The 25,501-nt window shown below is 44.2% G+C and overlaps 2 protein-coding genes across 7 annotated transcripts in view; one reads left to right on the top strand and one right to left on the bottom strand.

Moving 5' to 3' along the window:
• Positions 1–1,148: 1,148 nt before the first annotated feature.
• LOC118300128 (protocadherin alpha-C2-like) lies at positions 1,149–20,107 on the bottom strand. Its single transcript, XM_035624236.2, has 4 exons — positions 17,298–20,107; positions 14,658–14,716; positions 10,982–11,067; positions 1,149–5,729 (listed from the first exon to the last, which is right to left on the bottom strand). Exons 1-4 carry the CDS (start codon positions 19,836–19,838, stop codon positions 5,419–5,421), a joined length of 2,997 nt encoding a protein of 998 aa, XP_035480129.1. The 5' UTR covers positions 19,839–20,107; the 3' UTR covers positions 1,149–5,418.
• LOC118300126 (protocadherin-1) overlaps positions 5,609–25,501 on the top strand; it is a 216,149-nt gene continuing 196,256 nt past the window's right edge. For 4 of the 6 annotated variants that reach the window (XM_047336868.1, XM_047336859.1, XM_047336867.1 and 1 more), the window contains exon 1: positions 5,609–5,736. The gene's annotated coding sequence lies outside the window, so the exon portion shown is untranslated. The remainder of the gene's footprint in view (positions 5,737–25,501) is intronic. The other 2 variants (XM_047336870.1, XM_035624231.2) reach the window with 1 other exon arrangement.

Genomic DNA, 25,501 nt, shown 5'->3' on the forward strand with positions numbered 1-25,501 from the left:
GACGTGTTGTAATATTTAAGAAAACAGGAGAAGAAAGAAAAAAAGAAAAATATCACAACTGCAGTTTTGATCATCTCTGTCTTATATAAGTAATGTGAAGGCTGCGTGATGAATACTTCACTATCAGTATATTGTTATACATTATCCCATTTCTCCACACCATTCTTAACCATCTTTGAACCATGCATAACCAATTAATCTGAGTTCCAGTGTCACCCGGATACATTGTCACACATTCAAGTATGAGAGAGTGCTCCACTGGAATTTATACAATAGACCACACTCACACGAAAGAGATTGCAAGATTGTTATTTTCCAGTGTTACAGAATAGGAATAATGTGGGTCATTTGCCAGTTGTAGCTTTAGCCAGCAGATGGCAGCATCGCCGGACAATTGGGGCCTCGCTGACTTACAGTCAGTGAACGGTCGATTTCTCCCGGCCACAGACAGATGGAGCCCTTGTTGCAGACATCAACAGATCCCCGCTTCCTAGATCACATCCGAAATGAGAATGTTGAAATGGAGGAAAGGATTAAGCTCCCACATTCCGTGGCGTCCCCCCCTCGTCCCCCCCAGTCATAAGGTCAGCTACATGGCTGATGAAACAATGTTGCTGTCTGTTTTTCATCAAGTAAATCTAACAGTGTTTTTCATTTGGCCGTTGGAACAGGATTCCGACCGTGTTTTTTTCTCTGCCAAACGAACAAGGATGTTTATGCTGGGCTGAGTTTTAGTGGCCAGGGAGTAGATTGAGCAATCGGTTTCCAAGTTTCACATCACTGCAGGGACAAAATGTCTTGGTTTGTGGCCACAGAGTTCCATGAACACTATATTTCAATACTGTCTGATGATTCAACAAAATTGTAAGTTTTAACAGTCCCCGTTGCCTTACTTCTTAGATCTTTGGGCTATTTACATTTGTTTCAGATGTATTGGTAAAGGATTGCATGGAATCATTCTATGACAACTGTGTTGACAATATAACTCCACTTATGTGGTCAAGTCGTTCCTACGTAATGCCACAGAGACCTTTTATCCAAACTCTGTCTTTTTTAAATTAATTTCATTACATTCTTCCAACCAACCTTTTTCCCAGAAGTGCACTCCTTAGCGTTGAGGCAAACATCTATGGAATCAACAACACAGGTTTAAGATATTTAAGAAATTTTTTATTTGTGACTTATAAACAAAACACATTACCAGATTGATGAAATCATAAGAATCACTATTATCACCTTTACAATGATCAGCAGGTGTACAAAAAAAAAGTTATCAACAGATCTGCACTGTCACAGTCGACTGGCACGTGTCACTCGCGGCCACTTCCAGCGACTGAAGAACATTCACTATACACAAGCAGAGAACACATCAACTTTATTTATTTTTTTATACAATTTTATCTATTTTAAATTTTTTTTCCCATCTTTTTTTCTGCTTTTTTTTCTCTACCGGGCAAAGAATAGATATGGAGGGTGAGTAAATGATTTAATGTCACAACAGTGTTTGTTTGATCATCATTTCAAAGCTTAACACAAGTTGAAGAGTCGCTTTACTTACAATGAGAGAAAAAAATCTGGGTAAAAACAAAGGCATTTCTTAGCATAACACAATAGCATTATGTATATCTAGAAGATTAAATTCATTTTCAACAGGATAGAAAAATGTGATTCTTTCAGGTTTTTTCCACAAATTACTGTTCGCAGTAGAGTACTTGTATGCGTGTGTTTGTGTGTGTGTATGGATGACTGTGGGTCTTTCAATGTGTGCGTGTTGTCTTTAGAGAATGTGTATCAGAGGTATATGTATTCCAATACGCATTTCCCAGTGGAAAAAACATATCTATGTTTATATATATTATCTATATAGTATCTGGTTCCTTTTGCTTATAACATGCAAACAGCCACTTGGTGATCTGACAGCACAGAAGTACACCTGGAGGACGGGCGGGGGGTCGGGGGTCGGAAACGTGTGCATGAGAGGGATTGAGCCTGATAGCAGCACCTATACACCCCTACTGTGACTGGTAATACGATGTTTAAAAAAAAAAGGAACACTGAGGTGAAATTTCACGACACTTTCCATCACGTTGATGCTGTTCCACCACCCACTGCCTGCAATAATACACTTCTCAACACACCCCTCCCCATCCCAGTTGCAGGCCTCACAACGTCGGGGGGGGGGGGCAAACAAAGTTTACTGGGTCACGGCAACTTTTCTTTGACGCGGCCTTCGTTCTGAATGTTCACGCGCAGCAGTTGAGCAAAAATAATGAATCATTTAAAAGGGTCTGCCAGTGCTTTGCCAGCCGTGATATTTTTTTTCTCATCTTCATAAATGTTGATACCTTTCAACGGAGCACCGCAAACAATGTTAACGGCGCGTTTCTCCTCCATTAACTCTCAAGACGATTTCTCCCTTTCCAAGTCGCCCACCAACCCCTTCCCGGCCGCTGCTGCTGCTGCCGAGCCGCGCTGCACTTTGTGCGCGGTTTTATTTGACCCAAGTTGCTCAGTTGTCACTAATGGCCGACACAGGAATGACTGGAGGACCAATGTGCGTGCAAAAGAGGAATGACTTTCCCAGTCTTCAATGTTGGAGCTGCACACTACACTACAAAGACTGCTTCTTTTCCTGACTCTTCTTCCGCCCTCTTCATCTTGTCGCATTACATCACAGCACATTTTTAGTTGAGCCAACCTGTCAGAAGTCCTTTACAATGCAACACACGAGGAGCCATGCGAGAGAAGACAAGAGCTGTCGACAACGAGCGATCAGGACGAGACACTCTGGCTGAAGCACCCAAGCTCCGTTGAACTTGAACCTAACAAAAAAGATGTGTGTGTGTGTGTGTGTGTGTGTGTGTGTGTGTGTGTGTGTGTGTGTGTGTGTGTGTGTGTGTGTGTGTGTGTGTGTGTGTGTGTGTGTGTGTGTGTGTGTGTGTGTGTGTGTGTGTGTGTGTGTGTGTGTGTAAATATGCAAAATACACAAATGTCGCCGCGTCGCGAAAAACCGCACAGTCCGTTGAGGGCAGAGCGACGTTGAAAGATGGCGTCCGATCATGTTGATCTGAAGCAACGGGGGGAGAAGAGGGAGGAAAGGGCAGCGGGGCAAAGCGAATCCTACAAGCACTGAAGCAGTCGAGGCTGTGGTGCAGGGCTTGAAGAACGACCATTTAACATTCAAAGACAGAAGTAGAGGGGTCGGGCTTGAAAACAGCAACGAAGCGACAAAGCAACCTTCCCGCGTCCCGGCCATATAATACACTCCCATCTTCAAAGTGGCACTGGCCTTCAGTCTTGGATTTGGGAGTTTCCAGAAAGGAGTGTTTTTTTTAGGATCGTTTAGTAGTATGTGTAGTTCAATATTGTATGTACTGTTTGTAAGAGAGGAAGAGACGTTGTGTGTGTGTGTGTGTGTGTGTGTGTGTGTGTGTGTGTGTGTGTGTGTGTGTGTGTGTGTGTGTGTGTGTGTGTGTGTGTGTGTGTGTGTGTGTGTGTGTGTGCGTGTGCGCGTGTGCGTGTGCGCGCATAGAGGCGGAGAGAGTCAGTGTTTGTGTACAATGATGTCTGTGTGTCACTGTGCGTCAGACTGGGCGCGCTGACACACGGTTGGGATTAAGACCCCGTTTGACCTGTGCCATATTCCGAGAGAGGAGTCAAGGTCGGGGGCCGGTTGCATCAGCTGCACGTAGGTTCCCTAGTTATATCCGAAGAAGCCACCATTCCCCGTTCACTGCACTGCTAAAGTATAAGCGGTGGCACCACACAAAAATCTCTTACAACATAACCTCAAGTAACAACTAAGTAGTCAAGCAAGCGATGAAGCAGGTGCAAATGATACAAAGTCACACAATTGCACTCAGTAACGGTAAAGCAGGATTATTATCTGCACACAGCATGTTTTTTTTCTTTACTAATCCCCTTTTTGCTATTTAAAGGATTATACCACTGATTTTGACTGTTTATGTCCATTGTCCACACAGTACTGACAACTGTTTTCCTCTTGAATTCTTATATTTTCATTGTGTCTTTCCATTTCTTCCCCCCACCAGGCACGATCTGGTTCCAATTCTGTTCCATACAAATCAATGTGCCGGCACTTTCTTGACATTTTGTATGTACATTAATCCACCATAATTCTGCCAAAGTGACATTAGAATTAAGCCGCACTCGAGCTACGTCACAGCACAATGATGATTTTATTGTTATAGTACAGTGAATAAGGATACGACGGTGGCCGGCAAGGTTGGAAAATACACATCAAAGTTCCTAAAGCTTTGGAAAACTGTCAGCAGTGATGTTTGGTTTTAATACGATTTGTGGAGAATGGACTAAAACATGCAAAAAACTACCATTGTTCTTTAAGTGTCACATTGTGATTGTATTCACCAATTAAATAATGTAATTTTAATGCCAATCTACGACAAATCAAAGTGGTTTGTATCCACCAGCAGGGCAATGCTCTTACTGATTAGCTACTCCTCTCAAATGTTCTAACTCGCTACAGCCGTAGAATTCCCTCCCCCTTAGTATCCGCGGTACAGTCGAAATTAGTAACTCGCTAACTGCGAATGAACTAGCAGTTATGAAGCCGCTCCTTTTCTTCTTCTTTTTTTTGACCTTAACCTGGGAACAAACTTGCGCATAGTTGGTGCAACCCAGTCCAGGTCCTCATCCTCTGCAATGTGCTATGTTACACTGAAACAGAGCTCTTGGTTCGAGGGTGGTCCTGTTCATCTCAGGGCACCTCGTTCTCTTGAAGGTGCTAATCTCATGGTACATATACTGTATGTTGTCACTTTTTCCATTTTTAAATTTTTGTATTTTTTACAAAAGACCACAAGGCCTTCATAACACCGAGGACAAAAGCCTCAGTTTAATTTTCCTCAATTTTGTTCTTCTTCCTTAAGTATGGCTTCGACCTCACCTCCAACTAGGCGAGTCAAAAAGCAGGGGGGGGGCTGCATAAAGACAGAGATGCCAAACACGGGCAACCTCAGCTGACAATGGTCAGATACGAGTCGTACACCTCTTCAGGTGTCTTTGTTTTTCATTATACAAACCGGGAATCACAACAGGGGCTATTCTAATCCATTAAATTGCTTTCTGTTTTAATTTGGTCCAGCCTTTAGATGAAATCTAGCTACTAAGAACATTTTTGGACCATAAACTTTGGCCAACGTTTTGGGCCAAATGAGCCGAGACGGAGAGACAAACATTTGTTTCGCAAGTTTGCGCGGTGCGGGGAGCCAAGGCCTGGTCTAATGAGGGTTTGACCACTGTACAGTGTCTATGCAAATGTGGTGCAAAGAGGCTCCCTCGAATTCGACAATATGCATTTAGATTTTTTATTGCCGGCTCTAAAATTTGGGATGATACTTTGATGGTAGCTCTGCTTTCAAGTCGCCCCATTCTCCTCTAATCATCCCCGTCGTCCTTCCCTTTATCCTTCTTGTCCTTCTTGTCCTTCTTCTTCTTTTTCTTCTTCTTGGCCTCCTCCTTCTTGCCGAAGCTTATGAAGTCACCTTTGTCATCCACAGGGCCTGCGTCGTGGCGGATGGAAATGATGGCCGGGGATCCGGGGATGATGAAGGCTTCGGGGGGGATCTCTCCAGGCTTCATGGGTTGAGGGGGGCCGTAGCTTTGTCCGGCACCGTATCGGAAGTGCCAGCTGTTGCTGTTGACGCCGGCGCCCACTGGGGGTGAAAGCTCTCCACCACCTTCTCCATCTAAAGGGTATGAAGAAAAATATATATAAAATTTGGATTTTCTGTCAAGACCTTGGTGGAAAAATTGGCTAAGCATGTAGACTAAAAGCAGGGACAACACCCAGTCTATGTAAGAAAATCAGTACCAGCACATCTAAAGCTCACGGATGCACATTTTACATCTCATTATTTTTCAACCCATTCAAAAACCAAAACATACGAACTGCTCTTTGCTTCATTCAGAATCCAGAATCCATTCATTTTGATTCAACCATGGATTTATTTTTTCACGTACAAGATAGATGTATTTTTTAGGTCTGTACCAAACCGTTGAGCAACAATAACAAAAAAAACCTGCGAGGGGGGATCATCACTAAGCTCATTTATGCACGGACAGATGTTGACTGAGACAAAGGCCCAATCCAATGATTCAAATAGAAATCACCAAAAAAAATTCTCTTCTCTCCAGCCTTATCGCCTTTTTTTTTTTTTTTTTTGCACTAGCTACTCTGCTTGTCACGCATTCTTCCTTGCTCAGACTATATTCTTTGGCCTTTGAGATGTTCATAAATCTGACACATACATGTGAGGAATAATCAAAATCAAGCCACAGCGAGCAGAGGAAGAGCCCGGGAGTGGAGCGATAGCCACGGGGAGAGGATATTTTCAGGACAGCAGTTCAGCCATGACCACAGGAGGGAACACTGGAGGGGACTAACCTTTAAAAAAACGCAGCAATGCTTAACTTGGCAACGTGATTTGTATTTTATTTTTGGATGTTGGTTGCAAAATAGTCCCACGACCTCGTAGGAGGCCGGAGACTGGGATTCAATTGAGTTCTCAGGCGTGACAGAGAAAGGAAACCAGATCGCAAGTTGTGAAAAATGCTGAAATTAAAAAAAGCTCATCAGAGGATAAGGATCTATATAGAGCAAAATTTTATTATGTAAAGTGAAAGTAAGACAGCAATTAATTTCCAAAGGTTAAAAAGGATGTTGGATGAGATGAAGAAAGAGAAGGAAAGAAAGGGAAGGAGAGAGAGACGGACAGAGTGAGATAAGAAAGATGGGGGTGGGTGGGTTTTGAAGACACGGTGCTCTCAGGCCCACACCAGTTCCCGCTGCGCTGACCTACTTTCCGTCTGGGTTTTATTTAGATCAAACACTGCCCCATGCAAAAAGATTCTGTTTGATTTTTTTTTCCCTTTCTTTCTTCCTAATAGGCTATTTGTGACATTGCTTGAGTGCTGAAATGGTTTCAACCATCGTCTCACTGGGAAGTATATACAGTAATTCAAATGATGCACACAGTCCCCACAATGAATTTATGAGAATAAATGACACCACAACCTCCCATCAATAGATACAGTAGCTCTGCATTGCTGCGGCTGTATTGACCACAAAGATCCCAGTACACATTTAACAGACTGCTGTTGTATATTATTGAGCCATGACTCACTGCAGATTGATCACATAGTGTTTAAACTCATGCTGTAACAGGGAGATCTTAACCTACAATGAGAAATTAGCATATGAAGAACCAGGATGAGACAGAAAATGTAATATTAAAACTGACATCTTGTCAGTCTTCTCTGACCGGCTTTGGTTTCTACAGTTTTATCCCCATTTTTTTTTTTTTTTTTACAAACATTTATTATAAAAAAAACAAAACATGCAGATAATTGACTCACGTAATTGAGCTTGTTTAGTGATTAGTCGGCGTTGGATTTTAGCCCGATTACCGTGATGCCATTACTGAAGTCAGGGGGTCTAATGCCGTAATGCTAGTCTGTTTCTGGGGGATTATGAAATTTGATGTGTATGGTCTGTCTGTATTTAATCCGGGTATTAAACCCAGGAAGGTTCCAGTGTTCGAAAACGAGTCCCATTCATTTGCTATTAATTGCGAGGGAAAGGACGATCGCTGCCTCGCGTGGAGGAGGGCAAACGCTTTACAACAAACTGACACGGCCAGGGAGCCGGTGAGTTGAAGGTGTGCAGACGACTGCGGGGGCAGACTGTGGAGGAGCTTATCGAGCCTGTGATGCGCTGCATCGCACCGCTGTAAACAATGCACCTCCATTTTATACAATAGACATATCATTTCCTGTTACCTGATGCTGCTGTTTCATGGAAGTGGATTTGAGGCTCACTGTCACTGTGCCTGTTAGATCATGGAATACTTTGTGTGCAGTTTTGCGTTTGGGAAGGTCAACGAGGGCACAATGTTGAATCGTTGCCAGATGGGCGAGGGATGATTTGAAGAAAGTGTGCAGATGTAATATCTTTAACTGTGGTTATTGAGTCACCTAACAGTTTCGGTTTTCGAATATTACAGGTAGGGCTACTAACGAATTGATTGAATATTGTGCAAATTGATTACGGTAGAATAAAAGTACCTAACATATAAGATATAGTTCTTACATTGTGGTAAATTCTTTGTCCACAGAGATCTAAGAGAGAATGCTTGCAAGATTACTGGACTGGCACTTATGCCGCAAACTGCACTGGGTGACCGCTGTGAGAAAAAAAAACGTACACTCGTATGACAGCAGTACATTATTTGGCTTACGAGCACCCGATGGGGCTGGAACAGTTCACATGCCTATGCATGAGCATCTGAGCTAAAAATGTTGTGCGGTCGTGTAGCGTTGAATCAGGGGAATATTGTCTCGTTGTCTTGGGACATCCCCCGGGGTATTTTTTACACAGGGTGTGACAAATCCAAACTCCTGATGTTGTTAATTAGAATCCTGGTCCGTGTATTAATTTGAGACACTCCTGTAATGGCTGTGTGTGTGAGCAGGTGATGTCAGGAGCCAGTGCAACTCTGAAGAGCTCTGCCTCTCTGCGCTACTAGCTTCTCTGACACGGGAGGATTATTTGTAACTCCGCAGTTTCCATCACATTAGCCAACATTTCAGCGTCTGAAACGGATTATGGCGTAACCGCTGGTAAGCAGGACAGTAGAACTCCTTGGGAGGAGGGTGCCATGACACCTGATGGAGATATGTGGGTGTTTGAAGCCTCATTTCCGTGTGTAACCTACATTTGAAATCAGGCTATGTTATTTCCTGTCTGGTTCCAAGATTCGCTTCCATTTAATATAAAATCCCTCTGGTGGTTTGTGGCACGTGCACAAATCTGACGGTCGCGCGGTGCCTGCGTAAATATATGCGAAACGTCGAGACGTGTTTCCTCCACAGTGTTTCCTCCAAACTACAGCATGCCCTCTTTTTCTTCTTAATACCTGCCCTTGCAGAGTCCCCTTCCTGTCCCTGCCTCTGCTCCCTACGCCTTCACCCCCCCCCCCCCCCCCCCTCCCGAGTCTAAACCATCCATTCAGAGATATGACCGGTTGCCATGGAAACTGCCTTCGCCCACTCCCTGCTGATGGAGGGTGCGGCTGCTGCAGCAATCTCTCAGTTAGACCGTGTTGCCAGGCAACGGGTCACATGGCGTTCCCTAGCAACAACACTACTGCAGGAACCTGCCAATCCTCTTAACCTTTCCGTCTCCATCCCCCCACACCTTGCTTTTTTTTTCTCTCCCCCCTCCCGTAGGTCTCCTCTGATCTTCCTCTCCAAAATTGCTTTTAATGTTACTGGATCTCTCTTTTTTATTCTTTCCCATGGTACAACTTATATGACTGATAATAGTGTCTCTCCCCCTCTGGCATCAGACAAATGTCTCCTCATCTGCACCACGGGTCACTTACATAAACGCAGTTTTGACAGTGCCGCATTTAGATGCAGCACATCAGACAACGTCGTTATTACAACAACAACCTGCGAGAGGATCAACCCGGCAATCCACCGCATTTCTATGCATTTGCACTGAGCGACTCAGTGAATTAATTCCTAATGCAACAGTGCCCAGCTGATAGGACTGCAGTATGCTTTCAGCAGTCTCCTTGAATACAATATTTGAGTCTTTACGTAACCAGAGAGGCAGGTTTCTATATCTGCTCTAAAGAAAAAAATGCACATTTCTCTGCAGCGAGTGACAAAGAGAAATCGGGACCTGGTACACTGCTTGTCTCGAACCATTCCCCAGCTCTCTTTTCCACAGAGAGAGAGAAAAGCCTTCACATATTCAGCGTATGTTTGCCGAAGAAGGAGAGACGATCTGTCACTAACTGATTAACTGTGATGTTACACGTCGCCCTCAAGTCTCTACCGATGTACTAATTCCTGCAGCAAGACAGAAAATCAATGACTTGTTGCCGGGCAGAAGAACGCACGGAATCGCAATGTCCCTGGTCACAAAAGTCTCCCAGTCAACCTGAAGCAAGATCCACTCAGCGTCTCGCTGTACTTTTCCACGTACACAGACCCACTACCAAACTTTTATAGTCATTAGCTTGTTGCCCTTGTTTCGGTGAACGATGAAGCACAGGCCATTTTCCAGGTCAGCTCTATTTACACTTCAGTTCTGCCGCCGCGCATTTTCATTCATTGCCACCCACTCTGGACAACTCATTTCTTATTAAAAAAAGAAACTGTTGCCTCTCCATGCTGCTAGCAGATTGGTCACACTATTATTCAAGATCATGTAGATACTCATTTCTGTCAAATCCTCAGTTTGACCACATTATCAGAACCAGAGTAAAAGCAAAGGTGTATTAAAACTTGATGAATTGAATGTGTTGAATGGAAGCTAATGCGATGGACAAAGGCAAAAATTAAAAAGGAACAAAAAACCCATAGAAAAACTAGAAACGTCAACCCACTGAGTACCATTTAGGAAACCTTTAAGCTCCAACTTGGCATTTTTATGCTTTGTGTTTTGTGACGATTAAACAAAATGAGATCTAACTTTGTAATCATTGCACTTTAGAGGTGCAAGTAGGTTGATTTCCATTTGTTTTTGGACACTAGCTGTTACCAGTCATATTTTGCAAAGCTAACCAGCTGCAGGCTCCACCCGAACAACCCAATTTGTTTTATGTATCTAGTGCCACTGATATTTGTTGGGTGCTCCATTCTGTTTTCTTTTTTTGTCATTTACAAAACTGCATCATATACAAAAAAAAAAATACAATGTTGTTGATATATTAATCAAAACAAGCATTTCAAAACATATCATGTATAGGGCATATGGCATAAAGAAATGTCAGGACGACTGATTTGACAGTAAAGAAACTCTTTGATACATTTTGCAAACCCTAATCTCAGTTTTCTACAGTTCAAATCTATTCATATAATCAGTTACTGGCATATTTTGTTAAAGTCACCATTGGCCCAGAGAAGCTGACGCTTCACATCCACTCACCTGCAGCGCTGGACACGGTGGGCCAGTTCTGGACGAGCATCCCCTGGGCTCCCTGCATCACGGAGGACTCCTCCATGTGGACCGAGCTGAAAGACGGGACACGTTCAGCGGAGTCAGGGGGCACATCAAAACAAAAAGTCACTAATCAAGCAGAGACCTGACATCAAGCTGATCATTATTTTCCTCAATGAAACGGTGATCTAGCATTAGCAAAAATGTTGGCGGAAGAACATGTGGCAAGTATTTTGTTAACTCTGGCGATCAAAAGATGAGCCCGGTTTCCTGGAAGAATCTGGCTACAATGACAGAATCACTGATGGTGTAAAGAATAGACACTCGAGCAAAAGCCAAGGGGCATTCAAAGTTTGCTGCTTGACACCCAGAGTGCTTCTTCTTACCAGATAGTTTATTGCTTTCATCTAATGAATTGCCTTCACGTGGAGCCTGGTTTTATAGCTTAATTAAATGAAATTTATTTGCATCATTTATTTTGTAGCTCCACAAAGACTTTCTGTTGTCAAGTTCTGTTTCACTTCTTTATCCCGGTTTTTCCATCCAACATCCATGTATATGACCCTCGGTGTGTTCTGAGCTCTGTTCACTTACTGCAGCTGCTTCACAGTGAAAGCTTTCTATGAGCAAACCCTCAATATCTACATTTGGACAGTTTTCTTCTTGTGACTGGATTGGTTGAAAGTATCAGGTATAGGAAGAAGGGGACAAAAAGACAATGCAGCAAAGAAATAAGGGTTTGAGTGCAGTCCCTCACAGTGTAGCATGGCGCAGAACGCGTATATCCGTCCTAATGGAAATCCACATTAGTGCTGCACCCTAAACAACAACACGGGCCGCATTTATTAAGTCAATGCTGCACCAGTCAGATTCTAGCTTTGGCATTAATCTAGAAAGCAACAGATGTACAATGTTTTAGATGAAAACTATTTACAATGTAAAGTGGGATATATATATAACATTCATCACATGCTGTTTTCAGATGCTAGTGTATCATATTTTTATTAAATTTATTTTGAATACTATTTTAGTACCACACTAAAATCCACCCTACAATCACAATACAGATGGGGATGGCCCCAAATTCTTTATCCCCGCCCACTAGATGTGATAACCCAGAGGGTGCACTTTTCTGAACTCTACATTTTTATTCACTGTAGCTGGTGGGCAGGCAGCACTCTGAGAGATGGCAAAGCAAAAACACTCCACTTCTTTTTCACCGTTAAGATTCGCTTTTGCCTTGCGAGACTCTCGAACATTGTCAACTACAAAACCATTTCATGTTAAAATAGTTTTGATGTTGCATGCTTGAACTTGAGGACTTTTATTTCACATATATACATATATTCACATATATATATTTAAAAGATTCTTAGTAGTATCCTTATAATTCAACACATTTCAAATATGATCAGCAGTTTGTATTCTTACTATTCAATATTGTGATTTAAATAAATATTTTTGCAACGCTAACAAGCTACACTATTCACTAACACTATTCTCTGACTTGACACTCTCATGTCTGTCTGTTGAAGCACAGCCACACTGAGCAGATGGATGGCGTAGCTTAGCGTAAAGACTCGAAAGCAGGATAAATGGCCGGCTTCCGTCCAAAAATAACAAAAATCTATGATGCTGCCTTATCCTCTCGTAAAGTCTGCATAGCAACTAGCAGTGTCACGTGACCCCCACTTTAATTGTTTTACACCTTTTTGTACGGGTGCACAAATAGAGTGTAAAGGTTAGTATGTCGACATTTTGGGGGAATAGAGATGGGAAATAGTTTAACATTTTTACTAAACAAATATGCTTACTTTCCTTTTCGCGAAAAGTTCACTTTGGTTAGCATTAACACTGAAGGCAGGGGAAAACTATGAGTGTGGATCTGTCCAAAGGTAACAAAGTATCCACCTGCTACCGGCTCACTACCTTATATTGTGTCTTTTTTAATCTGCACACAAGTGTAAAGATGGCAAGTTGTGGGTTCATTGATTGGTTAATGTTGTTTTAATTAGGTGCTTCCTTGTTACTTTGTTGCAAGGCTGTAAATAACACAGACACACACAAAGTGCATGCATGCAGTTTTGCAGCTTCTCAATGCAGCACATCCGGAGTGTGTCTCCAACGGCAGTACATGAATATGAAATGGCTATGAATGTCCCGGACAGTGCGAGTTTTTTCGAGCTTTTACATAAGCAGGGGGGCCCCGGTTTTAATGTGTGGGAAGATGACACAGACGGGACTGGTGTTTTTCTACAGTAACTGACTACAGCAGGAATGTGGGTCAGTACATGTTGCTGCTGCAGTGCAGAGTGAGAGATCACAGCGTGCGCGGCGCGTCAGGGTTAAGTGTTAATGTGAGCCGTCTCCGTTCGTCTGTGTTTGTTACGGGCACTGCCATTTTGGAGGCGGCGGCGGCAAATTGCGGTGATGATTTATGTTAAACCATGTCGTGTTGCAGTGACTTGATGACATGATGCACATTATGATACCCTGCCCACCATATAAATTAACACTAATATCCAATTAAATCAAACTTAGACGGACCAGAAGACTGCACAACTGAGCAGTGAGCATTGTCGGCATGAAATTATGAAAATCCAGTGCAACGCATAGACGTGTGGAGGGGTGCTGAACTCATTAGTCCCTGACGTTCCAGCTGTCCTCATTTCAGATTAGCAAACACTTCATTACAGACTTTATTGAAACTGTTGTATCTGTTTGATTTCTGATTTGTAAAAAAGGTAGCAAATGACAAAGCTCTCATGTATACAGTACCTTACTTACTCAGAAATAATTATAATTCAGATATTCTTTGAGGAGCGAACACACTGAAAACACAGTAATGTATATTTGGAGTGATACAATACAAACTTTAGAAACCTTCTTATTAATGTTGGGGAAGAACAATCGTATCTCAAGTACTGCAGCATGTACAGACCTGAAACAATTTACATCATGTTCTAGAAGCTTAATTAAGCCCTGTTTCATTGTGATATTTGGTGTATATATAGAGTGTATTCTATATTTAGACATATCTTTAATTTGGATTTGGTCAAGCAGTGAGGTTCTTTTGAAGCTGTAGCTGGAAAAACACAGTGCATGCAAACATGTCCAGTGAATTAACTACTGTCTGACTTCACACCTTCTCCCCTCATCTCCAGACGTAAATATACAAATACCCACAGAAACACACGCGTTTGCATGCAGGGCACTTGTGCATGCAGACACTGATGCACGTGTGCATCTGATAATCTGAGAAAGGTCATAGTCGGCTCATTTGTCCTTCATGCTTCCTGCTTAAAGCCCGTTACTGGGGGAGGCAGTGTTCAGAATGTAGATGGCCTATATAGTATTTCACTGCAGAGGGGGAGTGCAGTGCCTCCGCTGATGGGAGCTGTACATGGCTTTTCCCATAGGAGGAGGATGGGGCTGAGGTGAAAACAGATGCTGAGGGGCCTTTTCAAATAAGGATACCGATACCAATCTCTTTTCTTTTTCAGTCAAATTTTTCAGTTGTTGTAAAGCAGCTGAGGTTAATATCAAAACGGACGGTCACGGTAGTGGTGGCACAGACTGGCTGCAGACAGTTACGAGAATAATTAACAACTTCTTTGCGGTATGATTACAAGTTGCGAAAGAGTTAAAGATGGAAAGTGCTTACCTCTGCATCCCTGCCCTCAAAGATGCAGAATATCGCCAGTCAGCATTCGGGGCTTTTGGCTGAGAGAGCAGGAGAGGTAGAGGTAGAGATAGCGAGAGAAAGAGAGAGGGTGGGAGGGGAAAGTAGGGGGATGGAAAGACAGAGATGGAGGGAAGAGTGTGAGTTTAGTTTGCTCTCATACAGTGCAGAGCCAGGCTGGGTCATGGTCTCATCAATTAATCATGTTACATATCCCAGCTCTGTACGTGGTGGGAGCACTGCAGTCGTGCCCCCCCCCCCCCCCCCCCCCCCCTTTCAAGCACACCCCTCACACGCATGCGTACATATTGACTTCAACACAAGGACTTTAAAAAGGGCAGGCACTGAAATCCATATTGATGAGTTTTCGGACAGGGTCTCTCTCCATGGCTCTATGAATGTGAGCACTGGGAGATTTTATGCCCTTTCCCTGAGCGCTGGGGTGTTTGTATAGACTGTGTGTGTGCGTGTGCGTGTGCGTGTGCGTGTGCATGTGCGTGCGTGCGTGCGTGTGTGGGGGCAACTAGAGTAAATCTATTTGCTCCTGATGAACCTGGGCTGAGTGCTTGAAACTGCTAACAGCCCTCACCTAAATTATTGCCCTTACAAATAAGGTAGAGCCATTGTCGCCAGGGCAACCACATCCTTTGACTCCGGTCTATTTTTGCTCAGTGGTAGGAGCAATTACACACAAATGTCTTTGGCGTAATAATATAATAGGATTCTTCCATCTTTCTTGCTTTGGGGGTGTATAAATTCTGATGACTGTCCCTCACCAAAGTATTGCTATTCAACACCTTTTTTTTCGTAGGAATATGTCTGTAGTAAAAAACCTTACACACAAAATTAGATATTTCTAAGAACTCAGAAAACCCCCAAAATTTGTGAAATGTAACACAGACAAATAAATACTCAAGGGAATTTTAAATGATTCTCTATTCATTTTAATACTGTTGAGTAACATATAGTCTTTGGACAGTATTAGGGTGCCCTATGTGTTATCATGATAACCTAAGGATTGTGCCTTTAAGTTCAAAGACCCATAGAAACCTCATGGGGGGAGGCATATTTTGAATGAGCTAATCTTTCATTACCATTAACTGTGCCTGACCCTTTCATAATTATGTTCCTCATGAATAGGCACTGTGCATATGCACTGCATGAACTGACTGTGAGCGTTTGTACTACAGCTCATACAAAAATCTGTCTGCGTCAATGTGGGTTGCAGCCTCATGAACATCCCTGAAAAAAGAAATTCACCTGGATTCAGACACAAATCTGCTCAAGCAAGTGTCCCAGATAAAGATGGCACATGTTGTTCCTCGGCTCAGTTCAGAGGGGAGTATGTTCAGCTGGTAGCCCCAGCCTCTGTGTGTAAATCTAATTTGCAGGGCTAAGGAACACAGGCTGGAGGTTAATTCAATTTACCCTGCTACACTTGTCTCAGTAAGAGATTTTTTTTTCTTTGTAGTACTATTGTACCGGGGACTGGTACCCGATAATTAAGATGATGCATCCGGGGGTAAACTCGTAACCCTAGGAGCCTTTACTTCAACAATCTGGCTCTAAATATGATGTCACTCCTTTATTTCAAACATCAATTTCTCTCATGAAATCAGGATGTATCTGTCAAGAAATCTTTGCTTGAGTCAAACCCAGATTCCTCAAATGTAATACTAACAGACATGAGGTTTTCGATGTCTATGAAATTGCATATATTGCTGGAAAAGCTGCCTTTGATTGGGTTCATGCCAACTCAACAGCTAACAGCAATATTTTTAACTGTTGCCTCAATATTAACAGTAAATTCGTTGTATGGGCATGTTTCACTCATCCAGAAGTCATTAAGAGTCATTGAAGTGTGGTGCAGCCTGTCATAAGAGCAAAAGAAAACATTTCGGGTGAAATGACAAACTGTCACAATATCTAATCTCCTCAAAGCATCACTACTGGGTAAATGCACATCTTTGCAATAGTCATAGGCACACAGACGAACCAAGGATGTCTGATTCAAGTCACCTTCAATAACTAGTCTAGTCTTGCCGTGGTTTGGATGAAACCAGTTAACCTTCAACTGCTTCAGTGCAACTGTTCAGTTTTACTCACTCACACTCTCACACACACACACACACACACACACACACACACACACACACACACACACACACACACACACACAAGTCAAGCCTGTGCATCAGAGAACAGAGTGAGCAAGTAGTGAAGAGGGCGTGACCTGTTCTTGGTGTGGATGTGATGACAACCTCAAACTGAAACACAAATCTCTGAATCATCAGAAATAACACAGGAGCCTTGAAAAGCGTCAGGACTGACACTAATGCAGTGTGAGTGCTGAGCTGCACTGAGCTGAGTGACTGCACAGTGCAAGTGGGAGCTGAACAAAGAGAATGAGGACATGCAGGAATAGCATCATCCTGCTGCACTAAAATAAAACTGACACAAATTCTGACAATGCAATGCAGTGACACTAACCTCAATGTTTTACTATGTACTTGAAATGGTCTTATATTGTTTGCGACTCAATAAATTATAAAAGGGATGGATTTGTAAACATGATGATTCAGGTATGTGGACAACAATAAACATGAAGAATTAATGACACACCTCTGGGCAGAGTTGCATCGAGGCATCAGGCATACTCAGTCTGCGTACAAATCCACTTCCACTGGTGAAGAAACGGTCGGCACCGCTGCCCCAGGTGCCGCTAATGGGACGTCCTGTGTTGTAGAACATGAACGTGTCACTGCCAGACGTGGCTGTCAGGCAGGTCTTGTAGCAGTAGGTCTTTGTAAGGGAGCCATTCCCCCGCACTTCTATGTAGTGAGGCTCCACTTTAAGGTCTCTACGGAGCATCACGTTATTATTAGGTTGCGGCCCGGGCCCGCCGCTGCCTCCCCCGCCAGCACTCACACTGCTGCTCCCGCCATCTGGAGGGGGTTTCTGTGACACGCAGCAAGGGGAACAGGACCCTGGCTGGGTGCAGTAGGCGTGACAGCGGACGATTGCCAGTACCACCACGGTGACCAGGAACACAAAGGTGGTGGCGCTCAGGGCCACAATCAAGTAGAGAGTCACGTTGGAGAAGAGCAGGGTGCTGTGAGGTCGGATGATCCTCTTGGGGTCGGGGACCACTTTGGGTGGCACCTCCATGACAGCCACGTTGATGGTGGCAGTAGAGGAGAGAGCCGGCAGCCCGTGGTCCTTCACTAAGACGGTCAGAGCAAAGGAGGTGGAGTTGTCCTCCAGGATCCTCCGTGTGGTTCTGATCTCACCGGTGTGTTCGTGGACCTTGAACAGGTCCAGGTCAGTGGCCGTCTCCAGCATGTACACCAACCAGGCATTTGGGCCGGCATCTGCGTCATACGCCACGACCTTGGTCACCAGGGCACCGGGATCTGCGTTCTTTTGCACCGTCTCCAAAGAGCGCGTGCCGTTGCCAGGAGGGTTGACTATCAGTGGAGCGTGGTCATTCTGATCCATTATGTAGATGTAGACAGTGGCGACGCGGCTGAGCGGAGGAATGCCCCCATCTTGGGCTTTGACCTGGAAGTGAAACTCTCTCAGTGACTCATAGTCGAAGGCTCGCAGGGCATAAGCCTCCCCTGTATCGGCCTTCACAGACACATACGAGGTGACAGGGATGCCATGGTTGTTGTCATTGAGCACCGTGTAGGTGATGCGAGCGTTCTCTTTGATGTCTGCGTCCTGAGCTTTCACGGTACACAAGGAGGCCCCCGGGGCATTGTTCTCCGTCACATAGACGGTGTATGAAGTCTGCTCAAATCGCGGTGGGTTGTCGTTAACATCGGCCACGTCCACCTGGATGGTCTTCTGGGAGGAGAGGGGAGGATTTCCTCCATCTGTGGCACTCAGAGTGACGTTGTAGGCATCAGTGGTCTCGCGGTCCAGGAAGGCTGAGGTAACCAGAGTGTAGTAATTTCTGAATGACTTGATCTTGAAAGGAAGGCCTGCTGGGATCTCTAGGCTCACCTGCTTGTTCGCGCCGGAGTCTCGATCGGTAACGCTAATGAGGGCCACGACTGTGTCTGCACGGGCATCCTCCCTCACTGGGCTCGACAGGGAGGACAGCACTATCTGAGGGACATTGTCGTTCACATCCACCACTTCAACCACGACCTTACAGTGCGCTGCCACGGCCCCAGGCCCCTTGTCCATCGCCTGGATGTACATCTCGTAGGAGTTGGTCTCTTCGTAGTCAACATTGCTCCTCACTCTTATTTCCCCCGTGTTAGTGTCCATGCTGAACATCTGCCGCACCCTCTCTGGGGTGTAGCTGCTGAAAGAGTAATAAACCTCTCCGTTCGTTCCCTCGTCCAGATCCGTCGCATTCAGTTTGATTACCAGGGTGTCTTTGGGTGAATTTTCCAGCAGCTTCACCTTGTACACCGAGCTGTCGAAGAGGGGGACATTGTCATTTGAGTCCAGGACCCGGACATTGATTTTAGCAGTGCCGGTTTTCTCTGGCGTCCCTCCATCCACAGCACTTAAAATGATTTGGTGGTAAGGCGTCTGCTCACGATCAAGGGGCTTCTTGAGCACAAGCTCGATGTGCTTTGTATTCAGGGAGGGTTTGTTAGATACCAGCGCGAAATGGTCATTTGTGCTGAGCTGATATATACGAACCGAATTGGACCCAATGTCTGGGTCCTGGGCGTTTTCAATCGGGTAACGGGACCCCGGCAAAGCGGATTCTGTGATTTCCAGTTGATACTCGTCTCTGGGGAACTGCGGCGCATTGTCATTGGCATCCAAAATCTCCACCTCGACGTGATGCACCTCCGTGGGGTTTTCGACCAGCACCTCCAGATTAATGAGGCAGGTGCTGGGCAGATCACACAGTGCCTCCCTGTCGATCCTCTCATTGACGAGCAATTTCCCATTTTTGGGGTTGACAATCACGTAGCGCTTGCCGCTGTTGGAGGTTACCTTCATTTTTCGGGTGGCGAGCCGTCGAATGTCCAGCCCCAAGTCCTGCGCCACATCGCCGACCAGTGCGCCGTTTTCCTGTTCTTCCGTAATCGAGTATCGCAATTGTCCACACGAAAGGCCACACAATAATGAAAATATCACAAAATAAAAAGGCACATTGTTCCCTATCCAGTTGCATGTCCCCGCCACAGCCATCGCAAGCTCACAGGATCCGCGGACGGATTACGCGCAACCTTCCGCCGTTTTAGCTTGCAGTATCTTGCATCCCAGCACCTCATTAAGGTTGGCTAATTGGTTTCCCGGTGAATGAAACAGAAGCGGCTCATCCATTGTGTTTCCGGGCTGAAGTGAAGCCTCTCCAGCCCACCCATATTCCCTTTGTCCGCGATGCGCCTTTTTTTTGTGTGCGTCTCCAATGCGCGCGGCTGACGGGTGTGTTTCCCTGCCGCTGGAGCTGTGAAATCTGTCAAGACCGTCGAGCTTTGACCGGAGTAAAACCGGAAAAGGAGAGCGTGGCCTTCAAAATAAAACGACAATGGGTCACTGAGTTTACCTGTAGTTCCAGACAAGTAGTCTAAAACTGCGACCTGGGAGTAATCAGCATATTAGGCCATTTAGAATGAGTACATCCTCACATTTGCGGCATGGACACTGCAATTATAGTTTTGTTTAAATTGACACGTTGATGCCCTATTCAATTCAATTTCAATTTTATTTGTGCAGCGCAGCATTCATAGTCTCAAGGCAGTTTACATAGTACGGTCAATATTATAACATTACAGGGAAAACCCAACAAATCCCACAATGAGCAAGCACTTGGCGGCTGTGGATGAGAAAAAAAAAATGAAAAAAAAACTCCCTTTTATGTGTGGCCTATGTTTATGAAAATACTTTCACAGCACTCTGCATGCTGACGTATCGAGCATTTATTTTGAAAACGTCGAGCGGAAGTGATTTAACTCAGCGGCGCTGACTTGACCTCGGAGAGAACCGTATCCCACCCCAGCGCGCACTCAGACTCCGGCTCCCTCGTCTCCGCCGTGGCGCAGCTGCCCTCCTCCCTCCCTCCCTCCCCACTCCCCACCCATCTCCCTCCTCTCATCCCCTCTGTTGCGACGTCGCTGTATATTGGTCTGGGGGATAATGGGCGACCAACACATTAAAGCACCTGAAGAATAAAGAAAGGCGACCACACCAGAACATGGCTGTGTGTGTGTGTGGATGTTTATGTATTCAGCCACACCGTGCAGTCACTCGAGTCGGGTCATAACATCACAAGTGACGTGCAGCACATGACTAAATCACGTATGGTGGAATTACTGACATGTGGAATATACAGTATATAACCGGGAGATTTGGCTCATGCGTTTGCTTTCTGCTTGCTTGCACTTGTCGTTGCTCATAAGGGCAGGGCTGATCTGCAGAATATTCAACATCGACACCTCCTCCAAAATTCAAAGAAACGTGGTCACCAATGTAGACACCACGTCGTGGATCCTGCTTATGTTCGCCTCCCTTTGTCTGGTCGGGGTCTGGAAGGATGCTTCATTTTTTTTTTTTTGTTTTGCCGGTGGCGCATGCAGCCCCATGCGCCGCATGGTGAGCGTTTGGACAAGGCGCAGCGGAGAAGGAAAAGCCTCGCGCTGACAATCACAACCTTCCCTCCGCACGGATCACTGTCAGCGACAGACCTCGGACTTGTCAGGTCACATCATCGTATTCGTGATGCCCCGTGGTGGGACCCTACAAAGCAGCAGTCTCGTCTCCTCATCTCTGGAATATGCCCCCAAGAGAAACATGATATAGGGGTGTAGCTATGTGTAAGGCACGGGCAACAAGACGGCTGCTGGTGGTGGTGTGATGGATACAGCATGATATAAAAAATAAATAAATACTGTATTCAGCCCGGAGGAGAAGGCTATTTGCCTTTGTCAGGTAGTGGGACAAATTCAACACTCTGTAATTAAAAAGTGTTGATTTACAAGGTTCACTCTCATATTTACATCCTTGAAGAAATGTCCCACAATTCACTGATTCTGTAAACTGAACTCAGGAAAAACTAGATGACCCAAGAATATGTTCCCACTCATGTTTTTCCCAAATGTTGTTCCCTCTTTTGGTGAACTGGAGGATCCAAGTCACCCAAAGGTGATTGGTAATGTGTGTTGCATGATGGCACCGTCTCCACCCAAAGCACGACGAGGCAGGCTGCAGCCCCCGAGACCCTGCACGGCCGGGACCTGCAGCTATAGAAAATGAAGGCTTGGGTCATTTGGCAATGTTGATATTGATTTGGCGTTTTCAGGATTTAGACATTGAGAGGATGTTGTTGTTGGTTAAAGTTAGATAGGAACCATCCAATACCAAGCAGTTGTGAGGCATTAACACGTCGATGTCCAGTTTGTAATTCGTTCTCAAATGTCATCACAGGCTGTGAGCATCCACTTAATGGTCTGGTGGACATTAAACCGATCTCAACCACATATGCATTGCTGTATTTCCCAGCATGCATGTCTTCATTCTTTCAGTGCTTCCTTTCAATGGATCTAGGTTCCCTTCTAGTGTGACTATGGCACTGCGTGGTTTACACTGAGAAATTGTCAGACAATGTGACATGCTCTGGATATTACATATCAAGCAGTATATTTGTCATACCCACCGTTGGTGTTTGTCTTCCTGTGGATGAATTTTTTTGGCCGACCTCAGGGGAGTTGATCGGGGACTGTTTTCCCCGGTTTGGAGAGAAGCTAAATGTTTTCACAAATGCAAACTAATCCGTCATGAATTCGATTCAAATTCTCTGTTCGGCTTCTGTTTTTCGTATTGTTTTTCACCTGCCGAGTGTCGGGATGATACTACAGCTCCCCAGGCTCTGGCTGGCCGAGGTTCCAGGATAAAAACAGTTCTGAAGCCACAACAACACACATTGCACCCTGACAAACCCGGGCACATGCATGTTTACTTACATGAGGAAGTTTGATTATACATTTGACCTGGTTTGTGATCTTTGGATGTGAATTTATAATCCTGTTAAACTCTTAATTGAATTTAGTCGGCTGTAATGAGCATGTGTGTCTTACTTCAATATAAATCAAAATGATTTGTTATTTAGCAGAAGTGGGCCACGAACCGTAGTTACTTTAGATTAAAATGTAGTCTATCTCTGTACATGTTAATGTGATGAGGAAAATCATTTAATAACAGAAGTTATGCATCCATACAGTAAACAATATGAATGGATCGTCATCCCCTTAGGAGTCCTTACAGTATTTGTATTGATATGAAAGTATTTCCTAAAAGGGTGAAATGTCAAATAATACAAATATCAAAAATCATGACCTTCGCCATCTTCAGTCTTAACTTTAGGTCCACATTGCTGCGCCTATATTTGGTGAGATATACGTTTATGTGATATGATTACCACTTTAATAATTATTATTTAACTTGAAATAATACGTGCATGCACAGGCATTGCTGTGTCAGTAATATCAGCTTGTCTTGTGTAAAGATTTGGGGTAGAGGCTGTAGATAACAGCGATCAGGCAGGGAGTGAATTAGCAGCACGTGGCCCCGTGTACCAAAAAGGAAAGCAGAGGGATGTGACTGAGTGTGGAACACGTGGCTTTTAATGAGTAGAAGTGAACAGCAGCCGTAAACTATGTCTTGGTGCGTGCATCAAATTCACTGAACATTTAGAGTCAGAACCAACATTTTCCCTGTAAGAGGGGAATCTACGTTATTTGTGAAGCTGCAGCTATGGGGTCTGGGAAATGTGTCCAAAACAGACGAGCAAAGTCGATCACAACAGCTGGCAGGGGGAGGCCGTCCTGGTAGCCTGCGGCAGAATAGATCACTGGCTGAATGCATCTAATGGGCGAGAGCCACAAAGGCTTCTTAATAATCTATGCAGTCAAAATGTGACAGTAATGCCTATAATGTAAGTGAAGGTCAAAATAAGAGTAGGAAGAATATCATTTTTTATAAAGTAGAATTCATTTTAAAGCCCAATATAAATGTGATTTTACCGATTCTTCAGTCTCCTCAAGCTTCCCACAGACCTTTTATGTGTTTAGACTAATCCAGCAGCACAACTCTGCAAACTGTGTCTGGGTCTGATGTTCTGATGTGTTAATGAGAACTGGAAATATTTGTATTAACGACGGCAACATCATACTGTATAAAAGCACATGCATGTGTCACTGTATTTAAGTTTGACAAAAAAAACAATTCCTATTGTTTGATCTTGACTTCTAAATTTACCAGAAACACACTCATCTACAAACTGATATGTAAAAAATAAAATTCAAAGGATTTGGATTTATATAATATGCACTGCTGATTGTTCACCTGCCTGGTTATGGGAACCATTTTGGGATTTCTTTTTCTTTTTTTCTTTTTTGCATAGAATACTGTTTCCATAGCAACAGCAATTTGATGAATGTTTCTGTGCCAGTTGTTCTAAATTTGACGTTACCGTCCCTGCATGGTGATTTATATGCCAACGTAATGAAAAAGTCTAAGGAAACCATCCAAAAAACACTTTTGCAATGAATATTATGTATTCAAATATACATTCCAATAAGAGATAAATCTGTGGGCTGCAGTGTCCTTGAGGAAAAGTCTGTGTCAAATCTGTGCATGGAATGTGACACAAAACCTTCCAGTTTACAAAATATGCCCCTTGCATTACCGAAGAAGATAATGATCCACCTTTGTGTGAGTGTTTAGACAGAGATGTAAATTTTGCCAACATATGCACAATAGTGGAGATGCGAGACTCCAGCTCACATGCAGTCGTCTCTAAAATAAACTGCACAGGATGGCCAACCCAGACCAGTGCAGCAATGATCCCATGGCAACGGCAGCCACACACGCACACACACACACACACACACACACACACACACACACACACACAAGCACTGTAAATAACCTGCCACAGGCATCACTTAAGATGGAGCAGCGATGACACTGCACTTAACTCCGTCATAGTACCCCCAACCCAGCACAGTCTCACTTCAGTCACTGTTTCCCTGTGAATGTGAAGCCTATTCCTTATTAATGTGTACACTTGTTCGTATAAATACTGCAATAATCAAGCTATTACTTCTCTCTGATCTACGGCCGCTTTTGCTTCGTGAAATCAAAAATCGTACTGATGTAATATACAGGCAGTGAGGCGGATGTTGTCCATGCAGAGCCAGTGGCAGATTCTGCAATAGATTTGTTTCCCCGTCCTGTCCTCTGTGTTTGTGTGTGTGTTTGTGTGTGTGTGTTTTTGTCTCTCTTCGACCAAAGCTTAATCTTTTCCCACAGCCCACTCAGAAAAATAAAAACAAACCACAAGCCACTCCATCCCTCTGACCCCGGCTAGAGCAGCACATTACTGGACACTTCCTCTTCACTTTATCCCTCCAACTGTAGCGCAAGTCAAAGCTCTAGGTGATAAGACTCATGACCCCATTGTGCATGGGCTCCAGCCAGGGTATCCTCTCGACTGATCTGACTCACTCACACAAATGGGTCAAGCACCCACGGCCCGTCTGATGTTTGACAGATATCGCCGCTATTTCAGATTCTCGCAATGCGTGATTATGAATAAAACGACATCCATGGGTAGAAGTGATGATTTATTATCTTAGCAGCAGCGACTATGTTTTGTCCTCAACTCGTGAAGTTTGCATTTGTGTTCCAGCGGTGTCCCCAGCTATGGTCATAATCTCTGTAACTGCAGTGTCAACACCGGGCGTGTTTTATAATTAAAATGACTAAATTTGCAGACAGCCGCAATGATAAACTTTCCCAGCTGGTAAAATTGCTCAAACATGGCCTAAAAAAAAGTATAATAATTGTGGTTT

Source organism: Scophthalmus maximus, chromosome 2 (genome assembly GCF_022379125.1).
Source record: "Scophthalmus maximus strain ysfricsl-2021 chromosome 2, ASM2237912v1, whole genome shotgun sequence".
NCBI classification, from domain to species: domain Eukaryota; kingdom Metazoa; phylum Chordata; class Actinopteri; order Pleuronectiformes; family Scophthalmidae; genus Scophthalmus; species Scophthalmus maximus.